This window comes from Girardinichthys multiradiatus, chromosome 21 (assembly GCF_021462225.1).
Source record: "Girardinichthys multiradiatus isolate DD_20200921_A chromosome 21, DD_fGirMul_XY1, whole genome shotgun sequence".
NCBI classification, from domain to species: Eukaryota; Metazoa; Chordata; class Actinopteri; order Cyprinodontiformes; family Goodeidae; genus Girardinichthys; species Girardinichthys multiradiatus.
Genome location: NC_061813.1, coordinates 32,711,001 through 32,732,359, shown reverse-complemented (window position 1 = coordinate 32,732,359; position 21,359 = coordinate 32,711,001). Strand labels below are relative to the sequence as shown.

The following is a 21,359-nucleotide window of genomic DNA, read 5'->3' as shown; positions in this document are numbered from 1 at the left end:
CTACGATCAAGCCTGGTGTGACATTTACCAAAACATTGAAACAACCAGAATCTGGATTTCCTGGAGCAGGAAGTAGATGCCATGAGTCACCAGTCCTCATCTCAGCAATGTAATTAGTATGAGGGTATAAGAAAAGGCTGGAAGCCAACAGCTGAGTGAGAGGGAGCGAGAAAATGGGGGAAGAGTGAATGTAAAGTCAAATAAGGAAATTTAGGAAGTAAACACATACAGGAGCATGATACTGCTCTGGGTGAGGTTATGGGCTGTTTTTAATTATATTTTGTGTGCTGTGTGCCCTGATTTGGTCTTCACTGATTCTTAAGTCATGCACTTTAAGATAAAGCTGAAGAGTCAGAGGTTTTACGCTGTGGACCCCTGTGTGCAGAGTCCAGGAAAATGCTCCAGGGTCCCAGTAATTACCCCTGCTTGTATAATCACGAATCACATATCATCACTTATGTGCTATACGCTCCCTGTTTCAAACGCCCGGGTTTTTCCTTAGACGTTCCACCAGAGGTGTGCATTAACGACTGTGGCGTGAATTGAGAGACGGAAATGACCCCTTCGATTTTTATGAAGTGTTAAAGGGCAGATTTTCCATGTGTTGGGTTTGTTATGAGGCTGCTTATTTAGCCAAGGCTTTGAGTAAAGGTTGCACCACAGAGGTCTTCCTCATATCATCTGCCACAAACACACAACCGTCTTACTGAAGTATTATCTCCCAGCATGCTTGAGTGAAGCATCCGTAGGAAAACTATTCCAACATAAAAAACTCATTACTTTTGGCGCACATCTCTGAGACTCATAGATAAAGTCAGCGCGAAGGCACGCCTCTTATGTTAATGTGCTTATTTCAATTACATTATCCAGCCATAGCCCAAATACACGTCTGGTGTTCGATATTGCTTTGATTGCACAAAAGTCCGGCTCAATCAGCCTGTGACTCATTCATCTGAGCTCATTCTGGCTGCATCAGTATGCTATGGTTGTGAACCTGAACTCTCAACAGCACACCGGCATCTTTGATTATGCAGAGAGAAGAATTATACAACCCTGAGCTCCCTCGTCGGCTCAACGCCTCTCCTTGCTTGCTGTCTTCCTCGCCTTTACCACTGCAGCTAGATGTAATAATAATGAACGCATCCAGGACGCTTGTTAGTTCCAATGTTAATCCCGTTTCAGACAGTGTACACCACCCAGCTCTTAGAAGGCCCCCATAGGCCTATTTAACAACTTCTATCAGCTAGAACAAAAACCTTAGTCAGTGAGAAGGAGAGATGGATTTCCCTGGAATCTGAGGTGCCTGGCTGGTCACCTGGAAGATATCAGGACAGGAGTGAAAAGTGATGCATCTCAAAGGGACCTAACGGTGAACTTCAGGTACTCTTGTGACAGTAGTAACAGCACTTTGTCCCCGTTACTCCATCACTTGTGCATTAACAATTTTTTTATATCAGACAAAGACAACTTGAGAACTATGATTCTGTTTACTAGCAGACAAAAAGCCATCCAAATCAACTTGGCCTTATTAGAAAAAGCAATCATGCTTCCCTTGTTTAATAATGAATTAACTGTGATTAAATACATTATTTGGAAAGCTGAGTCCAATTTCACTAGCTATGCTTTACTGCAAGGACTGTAAAATCAAGAAATAATTTAAACTGAATCTGTCCTGCAACATGGAGCAGAGTAAAATATCTCAAAATGCAAAATATCATGCATGGATCTAAACAAATTTTAAGAACAGATGAGAAAGGCATTGAAATCTGTAAATCTGGAGAGAATTACAAACACATTTTTAAGGCTTTGAGACTCCAAAGAATCAAAATAAGAGAGTTTTCCACAAAAGGAAAAAAACACATGGAACAATGTTGAATCTTCCCTGGAGGAAACAGTCTACCAAAAGTTTGAAGACTCATTTAGCAGGTCACTAAAGAACCCAGATGTTGTTTGATTTAGGTGCCTGACAAAACAAGTCCATTCCTAATCGTGAGTTTTATAAAGGGCATTATAATGAAACTTTATATGAAAATAGTAAGTATTCCTCTCTTACAGGATAAAAAAAAAAACATCTATAGCCATAGAGCCTTGCGCTTTCACTGTGATTCACAGCTCAGTGTTTCTCTTCTGCTTAAACTCAGGTTTCTAATCAGAGAATTAGCTGCAGATTCTGATGCCAAAATCCACACCGTAATCCATCTCACTTTCCACACAGTGCCACTGGCCCCAGCAAAGCAGTTTCTGGTATATATGAAGCAGAGGAAACAGAAACGATGTTGCAGCCAAGGTAAATAGCAAACCTTACTATTCCTCTAAATTATTTCCTGGCTTGACTGTCATCACAGAGAAATCGTTGGCTTGGCATGACCTTGAGCCTATGTGCTACTCTGGACCTGGTGTTATATCTAGAGGGTTTTGTTGAGCACTGGGTCATGCTAACTGTGCATTCAATGTCCCGGCCTCTCCTTCAGAGCGTGATTAATGAGGAAGCAGACAGACAACCGGGGTGCATTCTAATCACCCACAAGGACACAGAAAGATAGCGAGAGGGACTCAGAGCGGAAGGAAAAGAAATAGATTACATATTGATATAGCAATTTGTGTGTAGTAGTTCTTTTCTTTAAATCGAATGAAACACAAAAGCTGAATTCTCGCATGGCTTTCTGCACATACATGTCCAGATGCATTAAATATACCTACGGCCTCGGAGGCAAAGGAAGGGACATGAAAGACACCGAGACATCCTCGAGGGGTTAGATTTGGCACGGCTTAGTCCAGCAGATCAGGAGGAATTGGCCCATCTCGCTGCATCGCCCACAGGGACTCTCACTCACGGCGGTTCATGCTTCAAAAAACTCGCACTCAAAGTTAAGTTAGGGAAGTGTGCAGCCATTGTAGACACCCTTTGAATTATCCACACAAATATCAAAGTGAGGAGTGAGCCTTTGAATGCTTTTGGTGAAAATGGAAAGACTTACAACAGCCAGGTGGAGAAGACGAAGGAGGATTGGGTTGGATCGACATTAAAGAAGAAATCCCCCGGGGCTGTGGCGCTCGTGCAATGTTAAGCCTGTCATATTTATTCACTGAGTCACACGAGTTTTATACCAAGGCGCTGCATTTTTCTTTGCTGCCTCAACTACCTATTATTTGTCTAGGTAAGTAGCTGTTACATTTAAATTGTCCTTTCATCTTGCAATCATTTTACAAGTGAATTTAGTGCCATACTGAATGAGATAGGCCAAATCCATATCTTTTTCACAGGGTGAGACTGACACATAAAAGCCTGTTGAATAGAGTTCAGCACAAAACCATCTTCGACGTCAGTACTACCCCTTTCCACGTTTAAAATTCTAGTCTGAAAACAAAGCAAAGTAAGGTTGATTTTTACACAGTAGATTTCACTACCTATTTATTTATTAAATAAAGAAGAAACCAATTCTAAAAAAACGAGAAAAAAAACACTACAGCTTGTAGAACCACTTTTAGCAGCAATGTCTTGATGTATTCATGTTCTGTAGGAATTTTTCACTCTTTGCTTAGTTGTGAAGGTAATTTGACCAAGTCTTCTTTAAATGACTGCAACTTCCATGCTTGTGTCATCCAGTTTGGATCAAGCTTCAAGTGTTGGAATAATTACCTTACGTTTCATGGTGGACTTATAGAGTGCAAAGTGCCCAGGTCCTGTGGCTCCCAAATAAGCCAAAATCATCACCACCATGCTTCACAGGCATGAGGTGTTTGGGCTATAATGCTGCGATAGCCTTTATCCAGACATGGTGGATCAGATAATGGCAAACATCTCTACTTTGCTCTCATTTGTACAAAGTAAAATTTTCCAAAGTCTTGTGACTTATTCAGATGCAACTTTGGGTCAGCTGCAGTACACATAGAGTTTCACAAGGCTTTGCTATATGCTCTTTTCTATTTTCTTCACATATGTTGCCTTTAGGTTCCATCTTTAGGAGGTATGGGATACTGTACCCTTTGATTGCTTTGCTGATGACATCCAAACCTGCTTTGCCATAAAGACAAAAATATCTCTCGATTTACTGGTCGATCTACGTTCCTACCCTCATCTATAGTCATGAGCTTTGGGTCACGACCGAAAGAACAAGATCACAGATACAAGCAGTAGAAATGAGTTTCCTCCGCAGGGTGGCCGGGCACTCCCTTAGAGATAGGGTGAGAAGCTCGGTCATCCGGGAGGGACTCGGAGTAGAGCCACTGCTTCTCCACGTCTAGAGGAGCCAGTTGTGGTGGCTCGCGCATCTGGTTAGGATGCCTCCTGGACGCCTCCCTGGTGAGGTGTTCCAGGCACCTCCCACTGGGAGGAGGCCCAGAGGAAGACCCAGAACATACTGGAGGGACTATGTTTCTTGGCAGGCCTGGGAACGCCTTGGGATTCCCTTGGATGAGCTGGCCCAAGTGGCTGGGGAGAGGGAAGTCTGGGTCGCTCCGCTTAGGCTGCTGCCCCCGCGACCTGACCCCGGATAAGCGGAAGACAATGGATGGATGGATAAATTAAAATTTCCAACACCTTAATGAAATCATCTATTTTGTTTGGTCAGATGTTGTAGGCAACCTAGATACTATTCTAAAGCAGCCTACTACAATCCTACGTAAAAAAAATAACCTAGTGCACTTTTTGAAAACTCTATTATTTAATTTAATAGGCAAATAAATTAACAAAACAGTTTTTTTCCAAAAGGTTTTGCGAGTCATTCATGTTTTTGTCACACAACATTTTTTATTTCTTTGCACAAGAGCTTACTTTAAAAACTTGTGCTTGAAAAGTAACAAGGTAGTAACCGTGACTACCCGTCATTCAGTTGCATACTCCTTGTATTTTCTGCCACTACCTGTCTCTGTTCATTCCTCTCCTGTTTACTCGTATAGTTTACTCTCTGAATCCTGCTTGCTATGCATGCTGTTGGCCTAAAATGACGATTGATTGCAGTGCCACTGCGTTTGTAATCCGCTTAGGATGGATTTTGCATCTAAATCACTTTATTATTTATGTGCCCAACTCTTGCCAGTGCCATTTGGAGGCAGGATGATTGGTGATCCATCACATATTATCCTTCACTGTGGTCATTAATTTTGTAATGGGAAGGACCTTCACCATAAAACTTCCAGGTGAAGGGAATATGGATCTCTTTAGTGAGGGTCAAGCTGCTCAAAATAAGTCGACATCACAAAGATTATTATGCGCTGTTGCCCTAAAAGACAGGCTCTCTGGATATGTTGTTGTCCGATTCTTCCTGCTATGCACAGTATCTTTTACCTTTACACAAGGCCTCTTTTAGAAAAATGTAGGATGCTATTCTTTTATTGTCCTTTTCCATCAGGACTTCAATCACCTCCTGCCAATCACTCTCATCGGCCAGCTCAGGGCACACACACAAAAAGCCACAAGACACAGCTGAAATAACCACCTCCAGAAAAAAGAAAAACAAGAAAAGACTGGAGCTTATTTCACAAAATAAGACCAGAATCTCCACCAACATCTGCTAAGAATGCATCAAACAGTGTTTTCTAACATCAGTTCATGCATAAAAGCTCTAAAAAACAGGTTTGCCACTGAAAAAGGGTTCTATGTGTTCCAGATCAGTACTTTCAGAATTGAAACAATTGTGAGACACAGTAGGCAGACGTTTTGCATCATCCCTTATTCCTTTAGGTTTTGCCTCCAATGAGCAAGAAATTCTTGTAATTGGCCGAATACTTATAAGGAGGAATACTTTCTTGGAGGTCTTAATAAAACCTTTTTATAAAACCTTAATAAAACCCTGTTCACTCATTTTATGACCAGCATTTGACCACAATTGGATGTTTTAACTTTACCTATGAATTATTCAGGCTTAGAAAGGCGCGTAAACTCAATTGATGAACCATTGCTGCGCCAAAACAAAACGGACAAACTAAAGACCAAATTTGGATCGGATTCTCAACCCCCTTGTTAGCAGCAGTTTGTCACAAAGCCCTGTTCAATCCTGGTGTTAACATGCATCCTGGCTGACCAGGATTTACCAGAGATACACAAGCCTATCACAGATCAAGCACCTGGTATTAAAATCCATCCTGATCATCTTTATACGCTTTACATCCAAATAAACATGTAGTCATTTAACAGAGTGGGCTGTCAGCTGAGCCATAAAAAGACACATCAAGAGATCTATGGATGTTTCTAAAGCTTCATGTTATTATAAAAGAATTTAACACAATTGAAATTCCGCTGAGTCGCAGTTTTGTGGAGCAATTCTGGCTGCAAATGTTTGATGACCTTTATTATGTTGCTTACAAGACACGAACTGGGAGAAGTCAAGTGGCTGGATGTTCCAGATATAGAGAATTTGTGCATTGCATAAATTATATTTCAGTGCAGTTACTGCATTTTACTGTGTTCCAAAACATAATCTACATAGCAGAGAGAAAAATCACTCACCCATACGTAGATTTCCAACAGGTAAATCTATGAACTGAAAAAAAACTTATCTTTATAAGTATTTCAGAGTATTTCAGATATCTTTGTAATCATTTCAGATTAGCTTTGTTGGTTTATACAACTGTATTTTTAAGTTTATTTAGTTTGTTTCTAACTGAAAGCTATTCAGGAAACTGCTGCTTGAGGAGAGTCATTCTATGTCAGTAGGTGGTCTTTTAGTGTTTAGTGTTCCCCACTGATTGCCCTCAGACTACCAAACTAATGTACATACAGCTGTGAAGACATCTGTCCTCAAGACGACTTGACTGTTTTCACACCTGTATTTAGTACCGACAGATCACTCAGGACGGACACATTATTGCAACGTCTAAAATAAAGCAATTTCTTTGGTTAATTCCATTAAAAATGTGAAATATAACACAATTAAACAGACAAAACAGCTTGTACCACAAACAGTTTTAACTGAAAGAGTTAAAAACTTGGACCACATACACCTGTCTTACGTGAAAGCCATGTTTTTTTGTCTTTACCATTTAGGGAAGCAGAAAGTTATAATTTATTAATTAGAAACTCAAAGATCAAAATAAAAAAGTATAAAAAGGTATAAAAAAAGTTAATAAAAGGCTTCATTTAATTGCCAATAAGTGTAAGACAGTTTAATTCAATCAAAGTAAAGGTGGGATTTTTCCACATTTTTTTATGTCAGATTATGCAACGGTCATCAAAAGGGAATTTATTTCAAGGCATTTTACACATCTTTAGTAGACCTTTTATGGGTAGGATGCTCTATCTAGTACTATCTGTGTATCGTATCGTAAGCATGTCCCTTAAAAGCAGACTGAAGAAGATTTCTATCAAAATACATAATAATCTTACTAAACCATTTGCTTATTTCAACTTCAAACGACAGAAAAATATATTTTTCTGTCTACATCAAGCAAATCTGATTTTAAATGGTTTCTACATTTTTTAATTTGCTGTTAGTGCTGCCATTTTGTTACTTTGAAAGATTTCTTGAAGTTTATGTTTAAAGGGGAAATCGTTTTGCCCCCCAAAAATCATAGCACTTAAAAAAGATCTTGCATCTTGTTTCAATCCTCATCCTGGAGATGCAAAATGTAATTCAGAACAGCATTACACGTAGCATTATTTAGTTATAAAAGCTGTTTTCTGAATCCATGCTATGACGTCATAAACTCCTCTTCATATTTGACGGAGTAATGGACCATTCAGTTTTTCATTCGGAGCCAAAGCTTCCAGCTGTGTTATTGTAGAATACTCGAGTTGGTTCATCAGTTGTTTTTCATCCTGATGTAGACAAACACATTCACTTTCCATGCAGTCTCATTTCCAGTGGTGGAAGCATGCTATGACTCTGCAGTCTTACGTGTTACTGAGAGGACAGCTACATTTTAGCCAGTGTATCTGACCTCCTGGAAAGAACATCTGAAGTCAAAGCAGTCTCTTCCAGTGACTGCTGCCTTTTTTAAACAAGTGCTTTTTGCCTCCAATATGATTGAACTCAGCTAACATGTTCAATATTGGCTTGAAATCGAAAAATATGAGCGCTGTCCCTTCAGAAACACAACAATATATGAGCTTACATTTGAAACTGGCATGCAATCAACTTGCAAGTAATAACACTTTAATGAAATGTTTTTGTGCAGGAAGCCACATCCTTTGCAGAGGTCCTTCCTGGACCAAAGTCATTATATAGCCAATTCATTTCTCTGCTGTTATTATTAGAAGGATCAGCTTGAGAGGATGAGGCTGAGTCTGGCTTTAATTGTCAATTAAGAATGTATCTCCCATCCTTGCCCCCACAACATAACTTGCAGATTGACTAATACCGCAAAGACACGATCCCCTTATTGGTGTGTAGTGAACTCAGAGGAGATAAAAATACTTTCAATTTTGTTTGCTCTCTCAAATAAAAAAAAATAACAAGCAATCAGACACAAAGAAACAGAATTATTTTTGCACAGTAGTCCAAAATAAATCACAAGCATTCCTACTTGCCTGCACTACACGCATATTTTTTTTATTGGAAAATATTAGTTTTATATCAGCTGGTTGATTAGTGTCTGTTTTGTCATCATTCAGGGCATTTGCAACTGCATTTTTAATATCAGCAAATGAAGATCTTGAAGGGATAATTCAGTTGTTCTTTAAAGTGGGCTGCTAGTAAGACTTTATGACCATTAACATTATGTTTGCAAGTTTCATTAATGTGAATATATAGGTGGATCTCAATAAATTATATCTTCTAAAAGTGAATTTTCAAAAAGTGATACATTTCAACAGTTCATTTCTAATTCTGATGCTTATAAATTACATCTGATGAAAACCCCAAATTCAGTTTCTTAGAAAAAAGACAAACAAAAAAGGATTTTAATCATAAATGTTATTTCACAATCACAATCATAGAAGGCTGACTTCACAACTGCTCAACAGACAGTCATTAACTCCTTCCACAACGTGGGAAAGTCACAAAATATCATTGCTATTCACAGAATACTTTATCCAAGCATATTAATGGAATGTTAAGTGGAAGGAAAAACTGGCAGAGAAACACTGGCACTTTGGGCTACCTTCACACCTAAGCAGTGCCACAGGCTGATCGCCTGTGAAGTACTAACATTAACTATTTGATATCCTACAGTTTATTGTGATGCTGCTTTAAGACCTTTTTGGACCTTTTACAAGACCAATATATTTTAAATGTAAAGCCTATCTGAATTATAAAACAACGTTTGTCACATAATAAATTATACTTGATTTGTAAAATAGGTTTCATATAACTTTGCCAACTAACAATGTTTCTCTGCGCTGGCAAGTGAGTCCATTACTTTTCCACTAAGGTTACGTGACTGCAATCTTTTACCTAATATAGAGTAAGCTTGATAATAGCTATTGATGACACGTTTTAGCCAACTATTGAGATCCCTATAATTTAATTTAAACACTGGGTGATATATTTGTCACAGTGTGTCTCTTGGTTCTGTATTTGTTTACGTTTTAGTTAGGTGGTTGCTGTCCAGTATGATTAGTCTTTGAGTTCCCGTTCTGGTGTCTTATTTTTTAGGTTATGTTCAGTTTATTGTGTGTGGTTTTGATTCTGTAATTAGTTACGTTTAGTCAGGTGTTTTTTCTGTTACTGTTTGGTTAGTCCTTAAGTCCTCGTTTCTGGGTTCTGTTTCCTAGGTTCTCTTCTGTTGACTGTGTTTGTATTTTTATTTATAGATCTGTTCCCCCCGTGTTCTGGTCCCTGGGTGTGTTCACAGTTTTGTTCTTTGTTTAGCTCCTCCATGTCCTCATTTGTCCCTATCTGGTTCACCTGCTCTCTCTGCTTCCCTGCCTCCTTGTCTCACCTGTTCCCTGTTCCTCTGATTACCTGCCCTATTGTTTCATGTCCACCTTTGCCTGTATTTAAGTCTGCCTTCGTCCTTTGTTCCACACGGTGTTGTTACATCTCTTCCATGTCCTCGTGATATGTCCTTTGGGTTGCGTCTTCCACGTCTTGTTGGAGCTTTGGATTTACCCTTATTTGGGTCCTGTTTTCAACGCCTGTATGTGGACAGTTTGTTGCCCTGCACTCGCCTGTAAGTAAGCACTGAGAATTAAAGAAGGAGTTCTCTCCGTACTTGTCTGCCTCTGGTCCACCACAAAATACAGCATTATGACAATATTACAAGCATTTATTTCTGTAAATGTTGATAATTATCAGCTGACAGCTAACGAAAACTTTAAGTTCAGTCTTTTGGAAAATTTTAGTATTACATGAGACCAATAAAAAATATATAAATATGGAAAGATTGTGTTATGGGCATGCCTACACATATTAATGGAAAGTTCGGTGTAAGAAAAAAGTGTGGTGGAAAAAGTAGGCAACCTGAGCTTCCTTAACACCAGACTGATTGTGTCCATGACACTGCACATTAATGCAACAGTTGAGGCAAAAGTAAAATCCTATTTTTTTATTTGTCTAATATAATGTATTTCTCTCAGAGGCTGAATTTTGGGTTTTCTTTTGCTATAAGCCACAATCATAAAAATTAACGTACCTTGCATGATAAGTTGTGTTTGTCTGTTGTTTGTCGGCTCTGGCAAGTCCCTTATTATCTTATGTCCCAACAGAATACAGTACCCTTGATAGTGGTTAAAACTATGAAACTAATAAAGTCACTGTTTTTAAAGCCAGGTATAGTTAAATAAATGTTTATCTGAAATTAGGCTGCCAATAAAAATATATATTTGTTTCTGTAATGAAATTTAAAAAAATTAAACTCAAATATAGATGAATTACACGTATACTGACATATGGCAAGCAATTATTTCTGTTACTTTTTAAGATTATTGTTTACTGCTAATAAAAAACCCAAATTCAGACAGAAAATTTGAATATTACATTAGACCAATGAACAACAACAAAACAGGGAAACATTATCTATCTTCCATAAGAAGGCAAGCAGCAAAAGCTTAAAAAAGGCTGTTCACAGAGTGCTGTATTCAAGCATACTAATGAAAAGTTAAGTGGAAGGAAAACTTCTGATTAAAAAAAAGTTGGGCAACCTGGGCTTCCATTAAGCCTCAGCAGAGCCACAGGCTGATTTCCTCAATGCAACCCAATGGTGTAGTAATTTATACAAAAGGAGCCCCTACAAGGTATGAAGTGCATATACTTTCTTGCATGTTGACATTTCTGTATTCAAATGTCAATCACTGTTCTCTGTTTTTTTTTTTTTTTTTCAGTTGTTTTCTCAGCAGTACAAAGATGTGAGACAAAGGCTAAGGTAACAGCTGAACAAATAAGACTTCTTCAAAAACAAACTGTGACAGTAGGTCTGTTAGGGGGAATTCTGAACACACCTGAACAACCTGAACTGTTCAACCTGTTCCACGTTTCCTTCATTTGTTTTGGAATCCTACTGCCCACAATAAATGAGCACAACAATTTCACAATCAAAATCCACTGAAAGGGTCCCACTGCAATGTCTGTGCGCAGGAGAAAAGGATTTGACTGAACAGAAAACTGCAGCAATGTCCCAGGCCACTTAACATATCATGTCATGCTCTAAATTGTTTGGTACGAGAGCATTAATGTGCTGTTAGCAAGTTGGTGTTCGGTAAATGGTAAAATTAAGTCCCACAAGTGGATCATTTGCACTTTCAGAGGGGATTTTTTCCAAAACAGCTTGACAACAAACACAGACAGCTCAGTTGTTCAGTCCTTCAGAGACAAGAGAAGTTCTGAACTGAAAGTCTGAGAAAAACCTAAGGCATTTTGTGTTCCCAAGGGAGACAGTCGTGTTCCTAGCTTGGTTGAAATGTTTTGTGTTTTAAGGGGATAGTGCAGCAAAGGCTGTATCTTTCCACTCATTCATTAGTTCCAAATAAAAACTGAAATGCAACAAACTGAGATACAGCAGAAAAAAAAGAGAGAGAGAAAAAAAGGCAAAGATGACTCACCTAGAGGCTGTCCAGCAATGACCCGGGCGTTTTCTCCTGCAACCGCTGCTCGGGCGTTCCTTTCATTCACGTACTGTACAAACGCGTAACCTTTATGCACAGAGCAACCCACTATCTTGCCGTACTTGGCGAAGATGACCTCTATGTCGGTCTTCTTAACGATGGCTGTGTTGAGGTTCCCAATGAAGACTCTGGAGTTGAGGGAACGGGGGTCATTCTTATTGGTCACGTTGCTGGTCTGGGTTTTACCAGTCATTCTCCTCCAGTTGCCCTCCTGGGACACAGAGTAAGGAAGGAACGGAAGGGTAACTTTAGTGGCTGGACAGGCCAGCTCCAGCTTATTCTGCTCCTGTGAAAAATACACCAACAATGTTAAATATTGAACAAACCAATGTATGTTTCTTGGACCATGTAAACGTCAAAAGGTTTTAAGAATAATAAAATGTTCGTGTTTTAAATCATTCTGTTGCTTTTTAGTGGTATTTTTAATGTCAGTTGTACCAATTGACACTTTGACACTGCTGTTTAGTTAAAAATATTTTTTAAAAGTTACGTCTTTCTAACTTCGAATGAGGACTGGACTGATGGCAGCTCTTTGAATTAGTGTTAAATTCATTCTCTAAATTAGATCTTTACTTTGCAATGGCTACAGACTCAATTTAACTGTATTCCAGTGGCAAGTTCAAAAACCAGTAGGATTTGCTAACGTTTGTGCTCAAAATAAGTTATGTAGATACCAGTTATATTGGTGTTTTGTTCTTCTGATGGTTGACATTTGTTTAAATAGGTCAAACACAGTGCACTGTACAACATCTGGTGAAGATCATGATAGTTTTCTCCATGCTGGCAAGATATCCGTTCACATTAAAAGTGGCAAATGTAATTGAGAATAAATAGAAATGCCACAAGAATCTCCTTCACTCTAGTTATTATAAAACAATTTAAACAATTAGACATAGAAATTATAAAATAACTGCCATAAATATAATATTATGTCTTGTAAATAAACCTTTTATTGCAGAAGTGTAATTTCAGATTAATAAAAATAAGTCTCCAGGAACTTTCAAAGTGTATTGATTTATAACTTCTGTGTTAATTCCTGGAATGATAATGAGATGACGCAAAGACCTTTTCAGAATCCGAAACACAAAAAAACATGCAGTTTCAGTTCAGTAAAGCAGATATAGTTGAGCTTCTTTAAATGGATAAAATAAAAAAACTGTTCAAAACTGGTGCATTTCTACACGCTTCAAACAACTGGAGCAATGGACAACAAGACTGGATATGGACCTGAGTTTACCTTCCCACCACACACAATGCAGCATACCTTAACTTCATTTTAAAATGTCCTACTTTTTCAGACTCATATTTGTAGTTCTTAGTACTTTTTCTTAAAATTTAAAGTAAATATTTAAAAGGTCACTATGGATTTATGGCAAATATTTCAATATTTCTACAAAAGGCTGACTATAAATATGGGACCTGTGAGAGATATGAGATATGATGGATGGAACTTTTAGCCACTAAAATAGAAGAAAATCGCCTGTAAGTACAGATATTTTTTTGCTTCTATTTTTTCTATGTTTATTCAGATCTGGAAAATACTTTCAACTCCAGACTTTTTCTGAGAGGAACACTGTGAAAGCAACCTTCAAATTTATCTGTTCTCTGTCTGAATTACAATGAAGAGTGGCATCTTGGGGTCACCAGGACTCTATAACAATTAATATTTTGTCTCTTGCTGACATTTTTACCAGGGAAGGTAATAGTTGTTGAGAAAACTATGAAATAATAAGCTACTACTGTATATGCCTGCCGACTAACTGTATTATAATTGTTTAATTTTTATCTGTGTAACATGAAACCGCTTGTGACTTCATGACACATGGTGAGCATTTTGCCTGAATCTAAATAAAGTTAGATGCACTCTTGCTGAAACAGGCTCTTGTTAAAGATCCACTTTAGTTTCTGTAAATAATGTAAAGTGACACATGAGGTCATTGACCAGTCAACTGTTTAACCATGCCACAGCATTTTTTGCATGGTTGAAATGTTATTACTGGGTGACTGAGCGCAACACAAGGAGCAACTATATGTGAATATCATGGCAGTTATATCTGCTTTGTGAGAAACGGCAGCCGCCAGTATAAAAGATTTCCTGTTTCTATACGCACATTGTTGTGTCTTTTCCTTGAGTGCAAAATGAGGAGGCTGTAATTTGTGGTGCAGGTTTATTCAGACTTGTATGTGTCAAGTCTGCAGCAAACATCATCCTCAGCTTTTGTTAGAGTCCTCTGCGATTATTTTTACTTTTCCTGGCAGTTTTTTTTTTTTTTTTTTTACTGCCTGAATGTTTGTGTATAATACACCAGGCGCTGCACAATCAAAAAAACTATTCAAATCCACAGAAAGGATGCAACCATACAGCTGCATCTTTAGCATCTATCATTAAACAAATTGGTGCATGAATGCAAGACATTTTCCATTTTTTGTTATTGTTTCACTTTTTTTTTTTTACTGTAGATGTAAAAATCAATGTTTTCATGACAGTTTATGTTGCCCTAATTGATTACTTTTAGTGAATTAATTACTGAGAAGTGGTGTGGAGAAAACACTAAATATTCAATATTTACCTGCTTGGAGTCTCTGTCCATGACACAGGGTGATAACAACTACTCAGCTTTGAGACTGAAAACCTAAATAATGGATCCAATCCTCAGTAAATAGGATTAGTAACCAAGGAAACACTGATGTTGGAATATCATGCTCACACACAGACACACATTTCTCATGCTTGTTGTCTTTCTTCCTTTATTCCACAGTCTTTATGATAAAAGGGCTGTTGGTTTATATAACCCAGAAAGATTAACCCAACAAATTTCTCCTGAAAGGTACATACGTTTTATTTTGATTTGCATTTTTACCAATTGTCATTAGATTTCATTGGCATAACAGGGGGAGAATGTGAATTTTAAGTTAATTCAGCAGGAAAGGCCATCTAAGAAGTATCCTACATTGTAAAAATACTTGTTGGCAATAAATTGTATACCATTGGAAAGCCTGTTTATTCTTATTTGATAACACAATTGTAGTGAAAATGCATTTGTGGGATGATCAGCAGAGTTGAGTTTCTGGGTTGCGACCATCAAAACTTTGCCAGATCTTCTGTCAGTTTTGATTTCATTTAATAGAGTCAAAAAAGCTATCAAAAACCAACCAATGTGAGGAAGTAACTGCCCCTTTGTTAAAACATGAGGTAACTGTGATTAACCACATTGGGTTTTGGAAAGCTAAGTTTGATTTTTCCAGCAAGACTCATGTGATTACTCTCACACCTGCAGAATTATAAAATAATTTTCATAGAACCTCTCTGACAACATGAAGTAGGCAAAATGATCTCAAAAGCAAAATATCAAGAACACAAGAAACAAGGCTAATGACATCCATTGTTCAGGTTACAAGGGGATTTTCAGTGCTTTGGGACCTCAGCGAAAAACAGAGAGCCATTATCCATAAATGGAGAAAACATGGAAGAGTGGGGCTACCTTCACAGGAGTGGGTGGTCTAACAAACTTACTTACATCTTGTGGACAACTAAAACATACCAGTAAAACTTCGTAGTAGTGTGATGATGTGGGTCTGATGTGATTCTTCAGGATCTGGACAACTTGCTGTAACTAATGGAACCATTAATTCTGCTCTCAACTAGAAAATTCTGAAGGACAATCTCCAGCCTCAGTTTAAGATTTTAAGCTCAAGCAGACTTTACAACGGGACAATGAACTAAAGCAAATCGGCAAGTCTGAATAGCTGAAAAATTAAACAACATGAAGATTTTGCAGTGGCTTAGTCAAAGCCGGGACTTAAATCTAATTGACGTAACCTTAAGCAGACTCTTCGTTAAATTTATGTTTCATGTTGAAATAAAACTAATCTGCCAAAAAGGGGAGGGCCAAATTCCTTCACAGCAATGTGAAAAACTCATTGCTCGATGGAGCTGTTCACGCCAAGGGGGCGCAACTAATTATTAGGCTTTGGGATCAATTATATGTTCACATTGTGAAAGTTCAAAACCTGACCCATCTGACCTCTGAATGCAGCTTTTGCTGCCTCATAAATCTGACAATCACCCAGCTCTGTAAGAGCCTAAGGATATGCCCTCAGACTATACTCCTTTAAATGATTTTTTTCTGTTCATATGCATGGAAACAGACTAAACTCATCACTAGATTACGGACTGTGACAGTCGTTTTTCTGTACAACAATATGTCTGAGTGATGATTCATGTCTATACTGCTGCTCCGGTTTGTTGTTTCTCTGTGTGGGTGGGTGTATGTAGGGGGACCCAGTGATGCTTGCAGTCTATCAAGTGGCCTTGATGCTTATCTGCAGCTGACGTTGAAAATTAATGTGCTTGCAGGTACACAGACATACATGCTCCCACACCATTCGATGGTGGTTGAAACCAGCAGTCTGACACCAACTTCAAATTGATGTTTGCAGACAGGTCACAGGGAACATGACAAATCAGAGGAGAAGCGTTAGATTGCTTCTGTTGTCAGATAAATCAGGAGGGGGTACTGGTCACAGGGCTATTTTACAGCTCTCCACTGGTGTACTTCATGTCAGCCTCTCTGTTGTTTTCTTAAGGGAAAGACACAAATTTATTCCATCGATGGTTTTTCATGTGAGCTTGCTATTTTTTTTTACAAAATTTACAACCTCCATCAAACTTCTAATCCTCCATGTGATCACATCATGAAGAGAAAAGTAGGAGGTGAACCCAAGAACAACTATTTCTGAAGACAAGATATTTATTATTTGCACAGCAGAAAAGAACTACATCCCAGAAGTCTTTATCCTCACAAACTTCCTTTTAAGCGACTCTGCTCTTTAAAATTGACTGCAGCTTTTGCGGCATCACTTTGTCAATAAAGAGCACAAAACAGACAGGTTTTTAGTCTTGCTTTCATACCAGGACGGTCATGTATGCAAGTTCTTTCAGTTTTTCAAAAGGTCTCATTTAAAATGACAAAACAAAAAAATGTCTGACTCACTTTGACTTTTAGATAATATGCAGTTGAAATCAAACACTTTGCACACACTGTTAAAAAGGGCAAATAAAATTTTTCAAACGCTTCTCACAATTATCTGTGGAATTTAGACCCATTCCTCCTGAGTAAACTGGTGTAACTGAGTCAGGTCTCACACACACCTTTTCAGCTCTGCTTAGTCATTTATCAGGCACAGACTGAACTTTGTCATAGCCGCTTTATAGCACTGACTTTGTCATCCTTAAGCAACTAATAAGTAACTAATTTGGCAGGATAGTTAGGGTCAATGTCAATCTGAAAGACCCATGTGTGCCTAAAGTTTATTTCCATGTAAATGTTCTTTCCTCATAATGCCATCTATTTGTGAAGTTCAGCAGTCTCCCCCACACCACAACACCCCTACAGCATGATGTCACCACCCCCATACTTTGCTGTTGTGATAGTTTTCTCAAGCTTTCCCTTTTCCTCCAAATGTAAGAATGGTCATTTTCATCAGACCAGAAGACATTTTTTAAAAATCAAATTCCCTGACCCTGACTGCATTGGCAGATGGCTTTTTAAGTCACTTTTGGATTAATGGCTTCTTCCTCTCTGAGTGGCCCTTCAGGGGATGTCAGTAGAGGACTTGTTTCACTGTGGATAATGACTCTCCTAACAACTTCAGCCAGCATATTCACCAAAAGATTGCTTTTATTTTGGGGTCGATGCACACATTTTTCTTGAAAACACATGTGCCCTTTCTGAACAGTACAATGCTTGGACATTTTTGTGCTGTTCATATATGTATAAAACTGTTTGAACAGATGCAAGAGGCATCTGGAACTCAACCACACTGGTGGAGGTCCACAATTCTCTTCCTGATATTCTGTCTGATTTTGATTTCACATTATCTTACACAAGGAATTTCATCATTTCTAAATTTTGTAAACATAAACTTTTAGAAGCTTATAAATAAAGGACATCATCATCTGGGTTTTCCCAAATTATTTAAAGGTCTAGAATTCTCAGTGTGTGTAAACATCTAAATTTCAAGATAGTTATCAAAACATTCTCTTAAAATGTATCTCTCAGATTATTCTGGCATTTGGCAAATACAAATTCAAATTCAATTCAAAAATACTTATACAAAAATACACTTGGTTATCCTAACTGACCTAAAACAGAAAAGTTCAGTTTGACTGATGCCAGACAGTGAGAAAAAAGGTTGCATATTTTTACAGTGTATGTAAATATCTAGTTTCAACAGTATATTTAAACATCCTCAAAGAAAACTGCAGTCATAATTAAAAGGGAACCTTTATGTGTCGGAATATAATCAAATGTATTTAATCTTCATCATGTTTAAACATTAACTATATATAACTTTAGTTCTACAAAGTCGCATGGCAAGTTCTTTCCTGTCATTAAGAAGAAAGCAAAACTGAGACCGAAGTGAAACAGTTGAGTGTGGAAGAGTTAGTATACCTCTGTGCCTTTCAAAGGAATCAAGGAGAAATGTAGCAACCGCATTCTGCAAATCAAATGGAGATGTGTCCACATCTATAAATGCAGATGTTCTGGGAGGTCTGAAGCATCAACACAGTGATAGGGTGGAAACATATCAGCAATAACCTCGGAGCAGCAACTGTTGCAACCAATCAACCTTGGAAGGCCGTTTCTAAATAATCTGAGGTCCATCAGTACACAGTGATGAAGAGAAAACAGCTGACAATCTAACTTGGAGTGGAGGTCCCATCATACCCACCCCAAGATTAGACAGCAGCACTGCTCAGAGAAATTGCAAAATCGCCAAGTGGATCATCATTTTAGACTCTACAAATCTAAAATAATATGTTAAAGATTAAAGTTAATGGCTGGGCAATTACATAATAAAAAGACGGATCAAATATTGCTTATATGGAATAGCCTGAAAGAGAAAGTGAGTCAGCACAAACCTCGTATACCAACTATCAAGCTTGGTGGTGGATGGATGATGCTTGAGGCTTATTTTGCAGCTATGGGACCAAACCACCTTGCAGTTATTCTGTAGGCCATGAACACCACAATGTAAAAAAGTTTTCTGGGGTCACATATAAGGCCTTCCTTTTGATAATCCCAAAACAGCACATCTAGAACTCTAAAACCAAAATTACTGATTTATCTACTTCCTTACTTTTTCCATCAGATGGCAACTTAGACTGAGGACATTACTCGATACCAGGAAATCTGTCAATTTAAAGGGTTAAAGTCCTTGCACTTGAAGACTAATAACTCAGTAAGATGAACTATTTAAATGGTGACAAGGGACCTCACTTGGCTTCTAACTGCCTTCCGCAACTAAATGAGAAGCTCTATGAGGCCACTATGTCCAGGTTTAGAGAAAACCAAACAGCATATTAGCACAAACACCTCATACCAGCTGCCAAGTATCATAGTGGTGGAGGGTGATGATATAGGGTTGTTTTGCAGCCACAGAGACTGGGTACCTTGCAGTCAACCAATAACTACTTTGTATATGAAATTATTCTAAAGTCAAATGTGAGGCCAGCTGTCGAACAGCAGAAGCTGGGCTGACATTTTATTATGAAACAGGACAAAGATCCCCAACACAGCAGCAAAAAAGTCCAGACCTCAAAACTGTTGGAAATACAATGCGGGGACCTTAAGAGACCTGCCTAGAAATGAATGTCTGCAAATCTCAATAAACTAAAGCAAAGCTTTAAAGGAGGTGTGAAAACATTCCTCCACAACTACGTGAGAGGCTGATAAGGTCAGACAGAAAACGGCTGCTAAAGTGGTTCAACAAGCAACTGAATCATGGTGTGTACTCAGTTTTTCACTGTTTTTTGTTTTGTTTTGGTTAAATCTCTTTAAAACATTTTTATAATTTTCTCTAACTGCAGATGTACACACATGTACATGTGTCTTTCCGGCCCTTTAAAATGTGTTGTTTGCTCCTGGCCACCATTCTTAATTGATTCTGCATGGAGGGAGCTGACTGAATTGATTCCTGTTGTAATCTCCACCGCTATACATTTCTCCTCAGCGTACCTCAGCCACTCTGCTCTGATTGTTGCCAAGGCAGCTTGACTGGTGAGAGAAAGCTGGAGATGCTGCTTACTGACTCAGAACAGTGAAAGGTAACCTGATACACCTTTTTCACTGGTTTCGCTGCCATGTACTGCAGAGCTGAAATAATTGCCCTGTGGGTTCCGTCCATTAATATCTTGTCTGTCTGCATGTCTCTGCAGCAAAAGCATTGAGGACAACTGTGAAAAAGCTCCACTCTATTACTAAATCAATGTCCCTATTTGTATGATGGCCTCCAAAGCATCTCAGCAGTGCATCATGTCATTTATTTTTGCACGTTTGTGGACTATGGCTAAAAATGACTCGTCTCTACGAAGATAAAGAGCAGTCACCACATTCTCCCTTATTTTGAGTTAAAGGAATAAGTGCAGAAATTAAATTTAATATGAGAAAAATTGAGCTTTTAAATAAATTTTCTGTCAAACTAGACATTTCACATATCAACCTACATCCTGAAAAATGGTTCTAGTCCACAAGACGGAGAGACATAAAACTAATTTTCTCCACATTTTCAATCACGCGCTGCCTTTGGCTTTATGAGTAGAGATGTACTGCTGGGCTGGAATTTAATTCAAAATTTCAAAATGGCTAAGCAACATGGGTCTATAAAAAGGAGAAGGGACAATATGTTTTTATTTTTTTTTCTATGAAAGCTGCTTGAAGTTTAGTAAATGTGAGAGAAATTACCCTCAATGGCACAGGTTTACGGCCTCAATATTTTTGGCGATCGCAAATCATTACTGAGGTTTTATTTTTTTGTGTTTTCCAGAGATCAAACCCTGATAAAGGTGGTATTAGTTGGAGATGACAATAAAAGAGCTTTTTCTTCAGAAACTGAACATACCATTATGTTTCATCTTTGACTACTCTTGAGCTGATATCAAAAAGACATTACATAAAATAATATAGCCAATGAGCTGAATCTGTAGCTTGATATTATATACAGTGACTTGAAAAAGTACTTGCAACTTTACATATTATGTTTTTATGCCTTTTCGTCAACTATTTCTGATCATTAAAGAACATTTCCATATCCAGCAAACCCCAGTAAGAGCCTTTACCCAAAAGTGGAGAAAACATTGGTAAAACTTTTCCAGGAGTGGCCCACCTAACTAGATAAAATTTTATCTGAAACATTTAGGTGTGACAAAAGTAAAAAAAAACAACAGAATAAATATTTATGGACAAAAACACTTACAAGCTCAATGTCCCTGCTTATTAACAAACTAAACAGCACACAAACGTTCAGATTAAAATTCAGACAACTTTATTAGTCCCAAGGGGCCATTCATTTGCAGCTTTCCAGTTCATACATCCAT

The 21,359-nt window shown here is 38.1% G+C and overlaps 1 protein-coding gene across 7 annotated transcripts in view; it reads right to left on the bottom strand.

The window, feature by feature from the left end:
- The window catches only part of LOC124857998 (RNA-binding Raly-like protein), a 157,698-nt gene that overhangs the window by 59,862 nt on the left and 76,477 nt on the right, over positions 1 to 21,359 (bottom strand). For 6 of the 7 annotated variants that reach the window (XM_047349665.1, XM_047349667.1, XM_047349666.1 and 3 more), the window contains one exon: positions 11,918 to 12,191. In XM_047349665.1, the coding sequence (XP_047205621.1) occupies positions 11,918 to 12,173 (256 nt within the window). In that variant the 5' untranslated portion in view covers positions 12,174 to 12,191. Of the gene's footprint in view, positions 1 to 11,917; positions 12,203 to 21,359 lie in introns of those variants that run through there. The other variant, XM_047349668.1, reaches the window with a different exon arrangement.